Here is a 19,021-nt window from a genome sequence, read left to right on the forward strand (position 1 = left end):
TGCACTATGAACATACTCACCCCTAACCAGAAGATCTGCCTCATCTGACACACTGTCGGCTGTGGTCTGTACCCTGCAGCCATATCTCCCAGCATGCATCAGAAGGATGTTCCTGATCATTAAATCTGCAGAGGATGCTTGCTGAAAGAGGGATGAAGTGCCAGTTTAAAATGTTGCAAACCTGCCTGGTTCAAGGTGGTTTTTAAGGGGGGGGGGAGGGAACTTTGCTTATTGAGCCAAAGTACCCATTTTAGGACTTTACAATTTATGTAACAATTCAAAACTCAAACAGGTCCTACTCTAAGGAAAACGTTAATTATTTTAAGCAGTTATTAATTGGGGATAAAAAACATAGACATGTTTAATGCTGCATATAAAGATTTAACAGCCAAAGAAAGCCCTTTTAGGAAATATATTTGCTATGTACATTCAAATTTATCATAGCTTTCAAAGTTGCAGAAAAAGTGATCAATGAACGATAAAATGCAGCTTTCTTACACGTGAATTGTCCCATTTTTGTATTAAGAATGAACATATTCCTAATGGACAAAACAGCTTCTAGGAAAGTAAGAAGACAGAAAAGAAATTCCCATGTTGGTTGACTATAATCACTTCTTGGACTGGCCCATGGAAAACAGTCTCAGAAAAGGTCTGAGCTGTTGTTTTCTAGACTCCTAACCACATTCCTTAGCAAAAGATGAATTCTTTTCATAGCAATCAAGATTGGGGTGTTAAGATTAGCACCAATCTTTCTTAATCAGTGTTGTAAGTTACAGCATGCACAGAAAGCTCAAAACACCCTATTCTTGGTTGGCGCATGATTAGAAGGTAATCAGAACAAACTACAGTTATAATGATAAATAGGCATTGAGGAGAATACCTTTTGGATTTATCTTTTCATAGGATCTGTGATGATCTTACATTTTAGGATGAATGGTGCAAACAAACCATTCATTATTTAATTTTGTCTCTTGCTCTCTCAGAGAAGAAATGATTTCCTTTATTATGACGCACATGAAAATCAGCTATTTATAACAGCTAGATGAATATTTGCTTCAGGTAATGATATTGTAAAACTTAAATACTCTTTAAAGCTTTCATGATACAAAGGACAAGTGAATGGAATGAATCCAGATATCCCTTATATGGATCTCTGCTATTGGCAATGATTGCTTCAAAGATTACCCATATTTCTGTCCATTAATAATATCCGAACACATGAACAAATGTTTAAGGTGTGTCCTAATAAACTGAAAAAGGCCAAAATGAGCTGTTTGAAATCCCAATGAAGCCACATCATGGTTATTTGGGTCAAGAAGAATCTGAAGTATGGTTTTTTGTTATCTGTGGAATATTTGTAGACAGGATTCTTGCAATGGCTACAACTTACACTAGCTAGCTTCTGAGGTTTCTTCTCACTCTACCCTTCTACAATTTTATGATTCCACTATAAAGGTGACCTAGTGGAAAGCAGAGTCAGAAGTCCTGCCTATGACACATACTTAGCCATATGAACATAAGCAAACTACTTGAGCTCTCAGTGCCCTTGGTAACTTCCTAAGTCTAGGTAAGTTGTGCCCTAGTTGAAGATCTGCATTGATAGAAGGGGTTTCCATATTATGATTTTCTCATGCAGATGAAATCAATGCACATACACATATATGCGATGATAAAGAAAATTATACTTTAAAACTTTGCTTGTTCTTGGAACACAGTTTGCTGGACCTTTTGCCACAATTTTAATTTTGATTCTTCCTTTAATCTTATATAGGTTGACATCACAAAAAGTCTGACAATGACACTAGGTTTTAGGAGTGCTTTCTTATGTTGTAGATCATGTGAATACATTATTTTCTTGGCAATCACCAGAAGCAGCTTGTGAGTCTCTGTGTGGAGTACCTTTAGAAATCATGGCTTCTTTGAGGTAATAATTCTTGAACCACACCTAGACAATTCCTAATCTGGAAAGGCTTCGTTATGATGTTGCATGAGTATTTCTTTCTTTTGTCTAGAAGTATGATGGGACTTTGTTTTCTTATTATCATATTCTGAGGGAGATATTTTTCAAGGACTTAGAAGAACCCCTCATGTAATCCTTGTTAAGATATAGCCCTAATTGGAATCTGTGAATGTTTAAAAATATTTTGATAACTGTATTTCAATATTTGTAATCTTATATATTTTATTTTATGCATTTAAAAACCTCGTTCTGAGAAGGGGTCCTTACATTTTTTCTAGACAGCCAAAGGGGTGCATGATATAAAAAATGTTAAGAATTTCTGGTCTGGATATTTTAAGAAATGGATAATATGGTGAGAATACATTAAGATGTCATAACAAATATTTCAAAGTGTGTGCTTTCTGCCCACTCTACATCCTTCTAATTGCCTTGGGAGAAATTGTTATATAAGACTACAACAAAGAGCATTTTTTGATCATCATCTAGTTGTCTTCTACTGTCTACTACTTACATATCTTCAAAAGACAGAGTACTTATTGGCCTCACACAACTTTATATTTTAAGGCCACAGGTCCAGACCCATGTGCCTTTAAACTTTAGGGATTTTCTTTTTTGCTTTCATGCTTACCTTCAAAAAAATCATTTTTCCTACTGAAGATCCTTTTTATATCTGTTTCAACTGTTGTTAAGAGTTTTGGTTTTATTAATGGCAGAAACAAACATGTACATACATAACAAACACGTATATACATAACTCAAAGTTATAAATCAAGAGTTCGAATCTATATGCTTCCAGATCAGCTCTTCATTTCTTAGTTGATGAAGGCCTAATTTATATCACAGGAGGATTAAATAACAAATGTGTTCCCTTTGATATCATAGACATTAGCTTAATGGTATATCTAATTCATTTAATCAGTATATTCAGTACCTACTATACTATAACTAGAAGCCACAATTTGGATGCCCGATATGGTTCAGAGGCATAGATGGACTATAGGAAATTCAGGAAGATTCATCCTTTTGGGTACTGCCTGACTCAATTGTAGTCTTGCAAATTTTACACAAATTTAGTTTTCTAACTGATTAAATACATTCCCTCATGACTTTTGGGTAGTATCTTATATTTTCAGGTTTCATGCTTTGTTTACTATTTGTTTCCATCAAATGCAGGGTGAAAGTTTTAGATTGCACAGATTCTACATATGCATTTTGTACATTGTTGAAGTACTAGAATCTACAAGCTATTAGTGGAGCAAATTAGACATGTGCTAGGAAGAATAGAGGGAGAAAGGTTGTAGATGTTAGTGGAAGGCAAAATACTATGGGAAGATCACTAGCAAGAGAATCAGGAGACAAGTCTAGGCCCTCTCTCTCATTGGTGGTCTTGGGCAAGCTTTAGTTTCTCCTCATGTAAAATGGAGGGGGGTGCTGTTTGCCTTCTATATATCATTCTGTCTCTGGAATTCTATTAGTCAAGGGCTATTGTATCAAAAAGACACAATAGTGGCCCACCTTGTTAATTTATTTAAATGTCATTACAGGACTTATTCAGTGACACTAGTTGAAATGAATCTGGTGTAAGTTTGCACAAAGCAGGAATGCACTGATCACAGGACTGAAGCCAGAGGACTCAGGTTGTCCACACTATTGAAACTGAAGAGTCACATGGGTATCTTTATGGATTGGGAAGATGTAAATGTTCCCTGATAAGGCAGATCTTTATTTATTTATCAAAACAGTAATCGTTCAGAAATGCTTGCTAATTTGTTTAATGCTTTCTGTTAGCTAAAGTATGTATAATCTGATGAACTACTTCACACTTGCTAAGGTGGCTCCCATTAATATTAATATAATGAAAGATCTATGAATGATATAAGAGCCAGGTAAAGGGACCACTGGGAAGTGAAAAAGTGCCTGGACATGTCACAGAATCATAGGTTCACATATGCATCTAGTACTGTGAGAATCTTCAGAGGCCATCCATTCTGATCCTCTGCATTTTAAATATGAGGAAACTGACGACTATAGAAGTTAAATATCTTGTTCAAAGTCACAAGGCAACCTTGTATCAAAGGTGGAACTTGAAACTAGGTCCTCAGATTACCAAAGCAGTGCTCTATCCATTGTACCAGGTTGCCTCAGGCATTTGCTCCATTTCTCCTTCACTGAACCATAGAATTTTAGATCTAGAAAGGGACTTAGAAATCATCTTGTCTGGGGAAGCTAGGTGGCACAATGGATAGAGTACTGGCTCTGGAGTCAGGAGGACTTAAATTCAAATCCAGCCTCAGATACTTACTAGCTGTGTGACGCTGGGTCAGTCACAACCCCAATTAGAAGAAGAAGGGGAGGAGCAGGTCATTTTGCCCAATCTCCCTATCTCACAGGAGATGAAACTGAGATTGAAAATAGCCATTACATGAATGAAGATACTTCAGTAATTTTCCAAATGCAATAGAGATGTTTATTCTCAATTCTTTTTCTACCATTACATTTTGGAATCAATTCTATTTTATGTAAATGACCTTGTCACTCAATTGAAACAAAAACACAGATAAATTATATGTAAAAGTCATATATTAAAATCTACATCACAATGAGGCAATAATGTGTACAGTTTGGAGGTCTGGTGAGAACATGGAGATCAAGGGGCAACAAGAGTAAAAATATAAAACATGATTAAAAAAAGAAGACTGATTTATAAGAAAATAATTTAATGGCACATAATTAATCATGTCTTCACAGCCTACTGCAAATCTCTAGTTATCTGATTATATGATGAATTTAAAATGCTCTTCAAAGTCTGTCTGCAAACAGAATTTTAAAAAGCAAATAAACCACATATATGAACAGGGAAATTTCCAAATTTGCCCTTTGGATGAGCTTCCCTCCTGACCTCCCTCAGAAGTTGTACAAAACACCAGTCCCACAAACTTCCCCTTCTGGACACAAACACTCAGTCCAGTCCACAAATTATAGACACCATTATAACATCCAAGAAAAAGAATAGATAATAAGTGTGTTTAGGTTATTGTATGTTCTTTCATAACAAAAGATAAGAGACTGAAAATCATTAGGAAAATTTTTAACTGAGAGAGAGCAAATGTTTGAATGCATACCAAATTCTAAATCTGAACAATAATGCACTGGAAAACTGGAAAGAAGTCTGACAGAAATTAGGCTTAGATCAATACCTCATACCATATTCTACCATATATTTTAAATGAATACATGACCTTAATTAATATAAAATACTGTACCATTAAAAAATTGGAAGAGAAACCTTTCAGAGCAAAGGAAGTTGGGGCAATTACAAAAGATAATGATTACATGAAACAGAAAAGCTTTTGCACAAACAAATTCAATGCACATAGGACAGGAAAGGAAGGTGTCAAAGGGGAAAAGTCTGTATTAAATTTCTTTGAAAGGTAGTATCTAAAGATAAATAAGCAATTAACACAAAGATTTCACTAAAAAACATACAAAGAGTTCTCAAATGACAACCACATGAAAGAATGTTTCAAATCAATAATAATACGAAAAATGCAAATCAAAACAACCCCTGAACTTTAAAAAAAAAAGCATTATATTCTGCAAAATTGGCAAAGATGACAAGCTATGGGAAAGGACAATGTTGTAATGGCTGTGGGAAGATAGGCACAGGAGTAATTTATTGGTGGAGTTATGAATCAGTACAACTATTTTGGAACAATTTGGAGTTATTCAAACTAAGTGACTAAAATGTCCACACCCTTTGACCCAGACATTCCATTACTAGACTCATACCTTAAGAAAGCTATTGAGAAGAAGAAAGTCTCCATGTACACCAAAATATTCCAATACTTTTTTGGGACAGCAAAGAATTGGAAACAAGTTAATACTCATTGATTGGTGGAATAGTTAAACATAGTACATTAATATAATGGAATATTACTGTACTTTTATTAAATGAATGACGTGATGAATACCACAAAGCATAGAAAGATCTACATGAACTGATGCAGGATGAGATAAAGAGAGTCAAGAAAATAAAACAACCAATTTCTATAATAATGTAAATGGAAAGAAACCTCCCCTTTACCAAAAAGGGAATATTACATCATTACAAAAAATAAACATGACATGAAAGCAATGACAAAAAGAGACATCCCCAACTGCGTATGTTTTCCAGAGGTGGGAGGTCCATGAATATGGCACATTGTACAAATTTTCAGATTTTTTGAGACATTGTTCCATTCTGCTTGATTTTTTCCCTTTCTTTCTTTTTATGTTTGACCTTTAAAAATTTTTAGTTATAATATGAGGTGGCCTTCTTGGGGGTACAGGAGACATGACCTTTCATTAAAAAACAAAATACATCAATAAAATGTATTTGAAAGTAAACTGGAAAAGATAATTCCAAATATTTCAAGGAGCAAACCTATACTCATTGATAGCTTTTTGCATGGCATATCATATTGGCAGGCAACAAAAAGTTTTCATTTTCATCCGCTTGTTATTAAATGATTATTTCATTTTTTGCCTTCTCCTTTCCCCCTTTCTTGACCTGATAAATTCTTCTAATTTCTTCAAATATCTTTTATTTTTTCTTCCTTGGTCAAAGATTGCATGCTATGCTGCTCTTTTGTGGCACTGTAGTGAGAAGTGAACTTTTCTATGATAAGGATTCCATTACTCTTCAGAAAAAGATTCACAGAAGTCAGCAGAGAAAGGCAAATAAGGTCTTCTCTAGCCTGTCCTTTATTTGACTCTTCTACTTAATAGCATGCAATCCTCTATAAACAGGCTGCATCTCCATCACTGCCTATCACTGACATAAAACCAATGACCACATTTTTTAAAGTACTGAGTATGTATTGGGAGCCAAGAATATTGAAGGAGCTGGAATAGGCTCATTTTTAATGGATCCCTTTGTTTTGGCTTTATATATGCATCACATATATGGACAATTCTAAACAGGAGAGATTAAAAGGAAAATGATTTGATCTTGGAGACTAAACCCAAATTACCCTCTCAGTAGATTTACTGATCTTTCAAGAGGAGTAATGAGAAGAATTCATGAGGGAGCCCATTATAGTTAATCTCAGCCCACAGCTTGCAGTTCCTGATGGAAAACCTGCATGATTTAGTGAACTTTTAATGAAATGGTTACTTCTAACAGATGCTTGCTTTCTTCCATTTACACTTCATTTTCACTTTTCCTCTCTTAGCAGTCATGCCATCTCTTTTTGTGTCCATCGATAATCATTTTCCTTTCTACTTTTCCTTTGTGGTGCTTTTGGCTTTAAGACCTATAGCATCAAAGGTGCTTCTGATAACCTGAAGTTTAGAAAAGGCTGTGTTGACTGTCTACAATGAGCTTCTCTTGTAACACCAGCAAGTCTGGAACACTTAAATGTACTGGTCACACAATAGGATACCTACAGGATTCTCTTTAGCTACAGCATCCTACTGGTTTTTGTAACTTTCATATTTGGCCTCTAATAGTACACTGAGATGTCCTCTTTTAGAAAAGAAAAGATAGGTGGAGAGAACCTCTGTGTCATTATCCTTTCAGAATCCTACTTGTTCAATTCATTTTGCTCTTTCTCCTGTGCTTTTGAATTCCCTGTTGCTTTTACAACTTCTAGCTCTCTTATCTAGATTCTTTTCAAATTTATTAACAAATTAATCTGCAAGATTCTATCATGCTCACTTTGTAGATGTAAGTTTGTAAATCCTGGATGCTAAACTATTAATTTCTTCTAAGGTACTTGGATTATAATTAAGGTATATTGTCACTGGCTGGTAGTGATGCCTTGGTCATGTGCTCTGAAGCAAAATGGACGTATATTTACATATAAATACATTTTGAGACTGTCTCATCAAGACTGGAAATGCAGGGTCTGCTCATAGAACTGATCCTATTCTGACTGACATGGAAACTTTGACCTGCCCAGTTTCTGACCTGGCCAGCTTTCCCTTCCTTAGGCAGTTTGGTGTCCCTCCCACTCCTGGTGGGCTCTAGATATTATTGTTAATCTTCATGAAGATAGATGATTCATCAACCTCAACATTCTTCATGGCAGAGTTTGTAGGTGGGAGCTGCCATATTTTGCAAAATATCCATTTTTAATTTGAGAACCAGACTGTAGTATGAAATTTCTAGATCTTTTCTTAACAACAATAATAACAAAAATGTACAAAAATGACTAAATACAAGAATAAACAATAAACTTCATAGTCTTAGAGAATGTGAGTGTCTCAAGGGAATAAGAACCTAGACTAAGTTTGGTACCTATCCTGATAATTTGTAGCTATTATCAAGCATCACTTAATCTACACTTGATGTCCCTAACCTTTGATTAGAAATTTCTTTTCATAAATGATTCTTCTTTTTAAGAGTCCAGCATTTTAGGGGATTTTCCTTCCTCCCTAGTGAAAAACCCTTATATTACTTCTTTTTCATCCAGAAACTTTAACATTCTTGGAGTACGATTGATTGATTGGTTGATTGATTCATTCACTCCTTGACTAATTGATTCAAGCATCATTTCTCAATTATGAATGCAAAGCTTATTTGCTATTTGAATTGCTCTGGTCTTAGGGCATTTCCTCAAATGCTATGGAAACTAAGAGATGTTACAACCATTTGGGGTATTTTTACTGCCCTGCATAATTTTGTTACTTTTCATTACCCCACTCACCTTCCATTCTTAATTGTTGTGTGAAGAAAGTATAACATGATGATAATATTTTTTTCTTTTTGGAAAGGGATGATTCTTCTCTTATTTCACACACTTTCCCCTTCTCATACAGTTGCTGTTGCTTGAGATTTAAGTATAATATCCTGTTTAAGCCAGTGAAATTTCTCCTACACATTTCCAACTTCTTTCCTTATATGGGTTGTTTTTTTGGGTTAAAAAATCTTTACCATCAGCTACTTATCTGGAACAACAATTTAAACTGAAACTCAGTGGGACTGTTAAACAGTGAAAGTAATTTCACCACAATAATAAGGGTCACCAAGGGACAAGTTTCCTGAATTTATGGAGAAGTTAAGAAACAATTAAAAAAAATGGAATCAATTTTGGAAAAGGTTATACAGAGGGAAAATGCTGACTTTCCCAAATGGTCAAGTTTAAGAGCTATTTATGAAGATTCTTTCTACCCCAAATTTCAATGTGCTTCATAAATGACATATGAAAATTCATGCATTTGCATTCTTTCATAATATTCATGTGGCCCTCAGTTAACCAGTCAGTCACTCAAGAAGCATTCATTAAGTGCTTACTATAAGACAGAAACTGTTCTAAGCTCTACAGATTTAAAGAAAGGCAGGAAGAATCTCTGCTTTGAAGAATTTTATATTCTAATACGGGAGACAATATGTAAATAGATGGTAGTAGGTATATATGATCCATATACACAGTTGATAGGAAGCAGTGTCGTACAAGGAGGTACTGGCATGTGGGGGGTGGGGGTGGGTCTGGAAAGGGCCTTATGCAGAAGGAAAAAAATGTCTTGAAGGAAGCCAGTTAATGAGAGGAGTTCAATACTCAATAATTTTACCAATTTAAAAGGAAAAAAAAAACAATCAAACCTATTTCAGTTTTTTTTTTTTTTGTAACTTCATCTCCATGCCCTCTTTGAAATGGCTTTCTTTCTGAACAGGGTGGAATGGAAGGGACTAGTTTCTCAGTGAATGCAACTTTTAGGTACATATAGCAACACATACATATAGAATATTTCTAACATCAGGGTTTGGCAACTTATCACAAAGTTAGCTCCTAAGAATCACCGTCTCAAAGTCTTGATCTCTTATTTGAAGCCAAGTGACACACAGTAAAAATTTCATTAGATCATGGATTCTTAACCTTTTTGTATATATCTCCAACCCTGTTGGCAGTCTAGTAAAGCCTTTGTGTCACTTCTCAGAGGAATATTTTTAAATGCGCAATATTAATTTATAGGATTACAAAGGAAATTAATTCTAGGGAAATGAAGTTACTAAATTTCCCATGCCAAGATGGTGGAGTGAGGAAGGAACCCTCTGGAACCCTCCAAAATTCTCCTCCAAACAACTAGAAAACTGCCACAGAATTGATCCAGGAGTAGGAAGGCAAGTTACTAGCACAAGAGGAAAGGTCTGTCTCACTGGAGGAGGAAAAGAGTCAGGTCTAAGAGTAGCACCACCAACCAGCCTCACAGCAGAGGGTCTGCAGCAGGGATCCCAGATTGGGGCAATCCACCTGAAAGTCCCTGTTCTCCTGTAAATCAGCAGCCCCCAAGCAAATGGTCTTTGTGTTTGAAATAAGGTCCCACCTTAGTGACCCTACCCCAGCACAAGCCACCATCAGGGCTCTACTTCATTGCTGACCAGTAGTGAAGCTCTGTCTTGGGGGTAGTCAGCAGTGAGACCTCACCCCTGGGCCCTACTAGCAGAGAGAACTTTTTTCCCTAGCAACCTAGTAGCAGGACAAACTTAACATTAGAACCTCAGTTTATGAGTAACCTGATTCATGTATGCTTCACTGGACAAGGAAAAAATTTCTCACAAAATTTGTCTTGCAGGACAAACAAAAATTCGCAATATGAACATCATGTTTAGACTTGAATGGTTTGTGAAGGGATGATGCTCAACTAGGGCAATGAGGTTTTTTTTTTTTTTGAACCCACATAAGACTGCATGCTGTCTTGGGGAGGAAGGGAAAGAAAATTTAAAACTTATGATAGTTAATGTTGAAAACTGAAAATAAATAAATAAATTAAAAAAATATCAAAAACAAGTGTCACTAGATTCCTAGTCAGAAGGAAACATAAAGAAAAAAAAAATCAGTGAGTCAAAACATGAAAGTGATTCTAAAAAACAAAAAATAAGTGAAGGCAGTAGTGTTAGTCTTACTTTTAGTGAAAATAACATAAGATAGAACACTCCTGACATTGAAATCCTTGATGTTCTCATAGAAGGAAATTCTCCTTCTAAGCAACAACACTTCCTGCTCTTCCTCCCTCTCATCTCCCTCACACCAGCCATGACTCTTCTCAAAGGTAAGTGCAGGTTAATCTAGTTTATTTTCAGTTTATATTGTGTACTAATCATTGCTATTGTATTTCAGGTGCATTAGGGACAAAGAACTTACTTAAAATTATAAATAATTACTTTTATATGAATATTTTTGGGGATGTGGTACTGATCTTCTGACTTTACATTATTTCCCATGGGAAAATTCACTTTGCAATATGAACAAATCACATGATGAACAGAATCTCAGAATGAATTAAATTCATAAGCAGAGGTTCTGCTGTACTCCTCTAGGGCCACAAACCAGAAAGACTATTATCATTGCAACCCAGAAGCAAGGCCCCATCCCTGGAACAGGCCAGAAGCTAAACCTCACATCCATGGAGGTCAAAAGGGAGGCCCCCATCCCTCAGTACAAGTAAGAAGAGAAGTCTTCCCTCCACAGAAAGCAAACAGCAAAGCCTTGAAGCCCAGTGAAAGTCAACAGTAAGAACCAGAGCCCCGGGACAAAAATCTTGGGACAATGCAGGACCAGAACCCAACTCTCACATAAAAACACCTAGTCACAAAAAAAAAAAAAAAAAAAAAATGAGAAAAAAACCCAGAAGGTGCTTGACTCTAGAAAGTTACTATAGTGATGGGGAGAATCAAGGCACAAATTTAGAAGAGGACAATAGTGTTAAAATGGCTACATGTGAAGTCTCAAAGAAAAAAATACAATTTGGTCTCAGGCCCAAAAGGAATTGCTGGAAGATCTTCAGAAGGATTTTAAAAAGCAAATCAGAGAATCATAAAAAAAACTAGGAAAAGAAATGAGAATGATGCAAGAGAATCATGAAAAAAGAATCAATTGCATGGGGAAAGATATATAAAAATTTATTGAGGAAAATAACTCCTTAAAAAAAAATTGGTCAAATAGAAAAGTACAAAATCTCACTGAAAAAAATAATTCCTTAAAAATTAAAATTGAACAGGTGGAAACTAGTGACTCTATGAGACATCAAGATACAATAAAACAAAATCAAAAAAGTAAAAAATAATAGAAAAAATGTGAAATTTCTCATTGGAAAAAAATGCCTTAGAAAATAGAACCAAGAGAGATAATATAAGAATTATTGCTCTACCTGAAAAACACTTTCAGAAAAAAAGTAAAATCCTGGACAACATCCTTTAAGAAATTATTAAAGAAAACTGCCCTGATATATTAGAACCAGAGGACAAAAGAAAAATTGACGGACTACAACAATCACCACCTGAGAGAGATTCCAAAATGAAAACTCCCAGGAACAATGTGGACAAATTCCAGAGCTCACAGATCAAGGAGAAAGTATTACAAGTAGCCAAAAAAGAAACAATTAAAAATCATGGAGCTATAATCAAGATTACACAGGATTTGGCAGTTTCCACATTAAAGAACTGGAAGGACTGAAATATGATATACCAGAAGGCACAGGAGTTACAATTACAACCAAGAATCACCTACCCAGCATAACTGAATATAATCTTTCAGGGGAAAAAAGAGACACAATGAAATAGAGGACTTGTAAGCATTTCTAATTAAAAGATGAGAGATGAATAACAAAAAAATTTGATCTCCTAATAAAAGACTCAAGGGAACCATAAAAAGATAAGAAAGAACTGTCCTGATATTCTAGAACCAGAGGGTAAAATAGAAATCGAAAGAATCCACTATCACCTCTGGAAAGAGATTCTAAAAGGAAAACTCCTAGGAATATTGTAGCCAAATTCCAGAGTTCCTAGGTGAAAGAGGAAATATTTTAAGCAGTCAGAAAGAAATGATTTGAGTATTGTGGAAATACAAACAAGATCTAGCAGCTTCTACATTAAGGGATCAATGGGTTTGGAATATGATATTCCAGAGGTCAGAGGATTTAGGATTAAAACCAAGAATCTCCTACAAAGCAAAACTGATTATAATCCTTCAGGGTAAAAAAAAATGGCTATTCAATGAGATAAGAGGACTTTCAAACATTTTTGATGAAGAGATCAGAGCTGAATAAAATTAACTTTCAAATACATTAATCAAGAGAAGCATGAAAAGGTAAACAACAAAGAGAAATCATACAAGACTTACTAAAATTGAACTGTTTACATTTCTACATGGAGAGATGATAAACTCATGAGACCTTTCTTAGCATTAGGGTAGTTGGAGGAAATATAGATAGATAGATGGATGGATAGATAGACAGATAGATGGCACAGAGTAAGTTGAATATGAAAGGATGACATCTAAAAAAATAAAATTAAGGGAGAAGGAGAAAAAGAAAGACAGAATGGGGCAAACTATCCCACACAAAAGAAACAAGAAGAAGATTTCACAATGGAGGGGAAGAGGCAGGAGGTGAGAAGGAATGAGTGAACCTTATTCTCCTCAGATTTGGCTTAAGGAGGGAATAACATATACACTCAATTGCGTATCTTATCCTACAGGAAAGTAGGGGGGGAAGGGGATAAAAAGGGGGTGATAGAAGGGAAACAAATTGGAGGAAGGGGTAGTTAGAAGCAAACACTTTAGAAAAGGGACAAAGGGTCAATTGATAAAATAGGATAATTGGGGAATGGGATAGGATGGAGGGAAATGTAGAAAGTCTTTCACAACATGACTATTATGAAGGTATTTTGCATAACCACATGTGTATAACCTATATTGAATTGCTTGCCTTCTCAATAGAAATGAGTGGGGAGGGAAGGAGAGAATTTGAAATTCAAAGTTTTAAAAACAAATGTTAAAAATGGTTTTTACATGTAACTAGAAAATAAGACATACAGGCAGTGGGGTATAGAAATCTATCTTGCCCTTCAAGAAAGTAAAGGGGAAGGGGTGATAAAATGAAGAGCAACCTGGGGGAAAGGTTAATCAGAAACCATGCTGTCTCAGGTGGGGAGGGAGGGGAAAGAAGGGGAGAAAATTTGGAACTCAAAATCTTGTGGAAATGAATGTTGAAAAATAAAAATAAATAAATAAACTTAAATCTTAAAAAATAATGAGTAATATTTATCTAAAACTATCAGCAAGCATTATGAGTAATGGAGATAAGCTAGACGCCTTCCCAGTACAATCAAGGATGAAGTAAGGATGACCATTATAACCTTTATTATTTAATAGTGTGCTAGAAATGTTAGCTATGGCAATAAAAGAAGAAAAAATTCATTCTCCAACTGATAAATGGTCAAAAGACATGAATAAGCAGTTTTTAGAGGAAGAAATTAAATCTATTTATAATCATATGAAAAAATGCTCTAAATCACTATTGATTACAGGCATGCAAATCAAAACAACTCTGAGGTATCATATCACAACTATCAGATTGGCTAACATGACACAATAAGAAAAGATAAATGTTGGAGAAGATGTGGGAAAATTGGAACATAATCTGATTCATCGTGAAGTGAACAGATCCAGGAGAACATTGTACATAGTAACAGCAATATTGTTCAGTGAAGAACTATGAATGACTTAGCTATTCTCAGCAACACAATGATCCAAGAAAATCCCAAAGGATTAATGATGAAGTACACTATTTACCTCCAGAGAAAGAACTGATATTGACTGAACATAGACTGAAGCATGCTATTTTTCCCTTTCTTTCATTTTTTTTCTTTTGAGTCTTCTTAAACAAAACAACTAGTATGGAAATGTTTTACATAATTGTACTTGTATAGCCTATATCTAATTGTTTGCTGTCTCAGGGAGGGAGGAGAAGAATTTGGAAATCAAAACTTTAAATAAAACTATTTTAAAAATTGAAAAAAAAAGAAATGCAGTTATCAAAAAATTTGAAAAAATCCCCCACAAGCCCAGAAGAGTTACAGATGAAGAATTTTATATGCATATATGTATGTGTGCATGGGTGTGTATATGCATATCTATACCTACATAGATATACATATACATATATATGTATGTATGTATGTATGGAGAGAGAGAGAAACAGAAAGAACAGAAGCAGAAGTAGAAGACAGAGAAGAAGAAGAAAAAGAAGAAGACAGAGAAGGAGAAGGAGAGGAAGATGGAGAAGGAGAAGATGGAGGAGAAGAAAGATATCTCTTTCTATCCTGCATTTCTGATCCTCCCCCCTCCAACATCTTAAAAGACACAGAAAGACTATGTTGAAAATCAAAATGTGCTTCAAAAACATACTTGGAATTTTAAAATCAAGTTAACCATTTGTTATTTATCAAAAAAATGCCTAAGTTCTCTATATATATCTCAAGTTCTAGAGGTGTCTATTAAGTTGCGACCTGGGGATAGTATAAACTTAAATGTGATAAAATTGGCCTCTGGGTTCCCAAAGCAGAGATAACCTAGACACTTGAGAGGCTGGATATGTTGGCCTTGATCAACAGCATACTACCTCTGCCCTCTCTCTGCCGTACAGGTTTAGTTTAGGCAGAAGGTTGGGAAACTTGAGGCTCAGTGACCTCTTAAGGTGTCTGCCAATCTTAAGATTCTATGAGCTTCCTATTTATCATATCTATATCCGAAGCCCATTTGCACTGGCTTACTCTCTTCAGAATTTTGAAGGAAGCTCTTATTTGAATCTCTTATATTTGACTTTTGAACTGATATTCCTCTCTTTTTTTGGATAAGAATGACACTGATCAGCTTTAACAGTGACTACCACTAGAACTTTTTGCTGCCTCCAACTCTGAATGATTTTAACTAGGTCAAGATTCAGCATCTCCATGATGCCTTCCTTGACTACTCCCAACTCACAGTGATGATTCCCTATTTTTTTTTGTTTCCTCAGTATTATCTTTGTTGCATTTTTTGGAACATAGCAAACAGAGACATTTAACAATCACCTTTGATTTTTCTGGTAGATTTTGGGAAAGAGAGAAAGGGAAAAGACACTAACAACGAGTAATATTTTAAAAGATTGTTTTCAAAATACTCCACAAACACATTCTCATCTGATCCTCTGAACAATCCTCTAAGGAGAAGGGGGCAAGTAGCATCATCCCAATATTATATATGAGGGCGCTGAGGCTTAGATAAGTTATGAGATTTGTCTGAGGTCATGCAAGTATTAAGTAGAAGAGCCAAGATCTGAACATATATATTCAAAATGGAAACTGAGTTTTTTCCCCATCATACTACAGAGAGAGCATTAATAACGACAAAATGACTATTGACTAACTGAAATTTTGAACTAATTTATCATTCTTATCTAATTCTATAAAGACAAATGGCACAAACATGCCATACATTTATTTAATGGGGAAGGAGGGTCAAATGGAGTGGGTATGGTGGAATAGAAGGGAAGAAGAGGGTCAATGAAAGTAGATTAGAAATGGAGGTACTGATACTTTGCTACAGTATGTGTTTGTCCTTTGTTGCTGAAGAAGACCATGCCATCAGAGAAATAATGACGTGACTTGGACTTGACTTTGTTTTGAGTGAGGGAGGGCTGTGCAGGTCAGCAGCCTTCCTTTTCCTCCAGAGCCATCTGAATCCAGTGACCAGATATTCATCAGGATGACTAGAGATGACCCAGGATGAGGTGATTGGGGTTAAGTGATTTGTTCAAGGTCACACAGCTAGGGAGTGTCAAGTATCTGAGGTGAGATTTGAGCTCAGGTTTTCCTGACTCCTGCACTGGTGCTCTATTCACTGCACCACCTAGCTGCCCCAATGCTTTACTACTGGAGGACAGGTGGAGTGGAAACTGGAGTCATCTAGTAGTTTGCTATTTTAATTAAATATTCTTGCTAATTAGACCCTAAACTCCATTGTTTTTCTAACCTCTTCAAAGAATACAAATTTTATCAGTGTCCTCCAATTTCCTGTATTACTGGGCACAGCCTAGATCTTCCTGCCTAGCTTGGGTAAATCCTCCTTTTACCTTCCACATTCTGGACAATATAGATTTTTTAGTCATAGTAAGGTTATTCAGGGAAAGAACTAGTCTTTCTTTTATTTCCTTTGGTAGTGCTGGGCACAGAGCATGTCTGAGATAAGAGGGTAATGAGAAAAGAATCATTACTGGAAGTTAACTGAAGTCTATTGTTCTCGTAAATATTAGGACCCTGCTTGAATGAACCAGGGAGAAAAAGCCTAGTGGATTTTTGCAACTTCTGTAACATTACTCCAGATTTATTTAATTTTCAGGAGGCACTCGACTGAAGCTGATGGAAAAGGAACATTCTAAACATAAAGGAAAGCTGGTTGCAAATCATTTCCACAAATTATGCTCCATTTTCCTTGACTAGCACAAAGCTGCATATCAGATTATGAAATATGGTTATTGAATATGATTAATACTTTTGGCAAACTCATATATTTAAAGTATCTGGTCATAATCAGTGAATATTTCTTTCTTTCCTCAGAGAATATATTGTATGTAAGATGTGCTGCGATGGTAGGAAAAGAGAAGCAGAGATGGTGACTTCCTGCTTTTGTTGCCTAAAGAGTTGTTAAAACTCTCATCTAAATAAAGCTGGATTCATGATTATGAGTTATTATAGTCTCTTTAGTGTGAAGTGTATATTCAATCTGCATAAACTAAAAAAAAAACTGGGCATGTTTTCAGAAATGGAACGAATCATTATTATAATTGCAGAGAAGAGAAATAAGCACCAAATACCCATTAAATATATTTATTACATGAGATACATAAAATGCCTCCAATAACACTTTGAAGACATAAAATGCTAGGTAGGCATAGAAGAAAAAAGGTTCCAGTGCTTAATGTGAACTGATAGGTATTTGGAATTCAGTTTCTGAAAGCATACTTGATCAAGAGTTCTTGGGGGTACCAAGAAAAAAATGAATTACGCAGTCTCTGAGATGTCATTAGGCAAGGTCTCCTCATTTTTGCCAAAGAGTAGGTAGATAGGTGACAAATTTAGGCTGTCTACAGAGGCAAAATAATTCGCTCATTCTCTGTAAGACACAAAATAATGAATTCAAGGAATTCCTCACTGATACCGCCCACCGACACCCTTCCCCCAACCCCCTGCCCAGATCTCTAAGTCAGGCATTCCAGAGGGATTTGATGTTTTGCTATTAAAAAGATAAAATATGAGACAAGACATTTAAAAGAACAAAAATTCAACTTTGTTAAAATGAAGATATCATTATGATCTAAACATTCACTCATAGTAGATATAGTAGATGTTTGAGAAATACTGTAATGATAAAAAATATCAGAGATGCAAAAAAAATAAAGTGTTCTCTGGGCTACATTACCCGATTGCCTATAACCTTTTCACATGTCAGCCACTGTAATAAATTGCAGGGTTTCTTTAATATACCTCATTCCAGTATGCCTAGTTGGTTTCTTGTGTCAGTGGGGTGACAATTGGGCTTGGGATTAGTCAAATATACATCAGGGAGAACTCTAGGGTATTAGATAGAAAATCAAAATATTCTTACAAATGTTAAGAATTGTAACCATAGAACAAAGATATACAATTGGCATCAGTAGATGCCTTATTTGTATGCCCTTCTTCTCTTGAAGAAAGGGACTGTTTTTCCTTTTTGCTGAGGAGAATAAAAGGGTCACTCATGGCTTTTTTAAATACAAAACTAGAATCTAGAAGACTGGAATTAAAAACTGAGAGAAGGGACAGAGGGGAAGAAAACAAAAGGAAGGGAACAGAAAGTAGAGAAAATGGGAGACGGAGATCAGTAGTCAGAAAGGGATGGTGAGTATACGCACAGTAGGGAGCAATGAAAACAGAGGAGACGTGATCCAGAAGTGGAGAGAGGGATGGCAGAAGAATTTTGTGGTATGATGGTTTCAAATTATTGAGACACCTCAATAATTCTTGAAGGCACATATGAATGAATACATTTATCACATGTAAATGCATGTGTGTGTTTTGATGAGCCATGCCACCTAAATTCCAATGGCACTTGAAGGCTTAGACACAGTCTGTCAGTCAATAAATATTGACTAAGCACGTACTATGTGCCAGGATTTATGATAAAGGCTAAAAAAACAAAGGAAAAACACTGGACTTGCCCACAACATATTTAACAAGTAAATATACCTGAGTACATGTTAATATATATATATATATATATA

At 35.5% G+C, this 19,021-nt stretch overlaps 1 protein-coding gene across 3 annotated transcripts in view; it reads right to left on the reverse strand.

The window, feature by feature from the left end:
• The window catches only part of CNTN5 (contactin 5), a 1,560,624-nt gene that overhangs the window by 110,439 nt on the left and 1,431,164 nt on the right, over positions 1-19,021 (reverse strand). For all 3 annotated transcript variants that reach the window (XM_072611297.1, XM_072611298.1, XM_072611299.1), the window contains exon 16: positions 21-141. In XM_072611297.1, coding sequence (XP_072467398.1) covers positions 21-141 — 121 coding nt within the window. The remainder of the gene's footprint in view (positions 1-20; positions 142-19,021) is intronic.

The sequence above is a fragment of the Notamacropus eugenii genome, chromosome 5 (assembly GCF_028372415.1).
Source record: "Notamacropus eugenii isolate mMacEug1 chromosome 5, mMacEug1.pri_v2, whole genome shotgun sequence".
Taxonomy (NCBI): Eukaryota; Metazoa; Chordata; class Mammalia; order Diprotodontia; family Macropodidae; genus Notamacropus; species Notamacropus eugenii.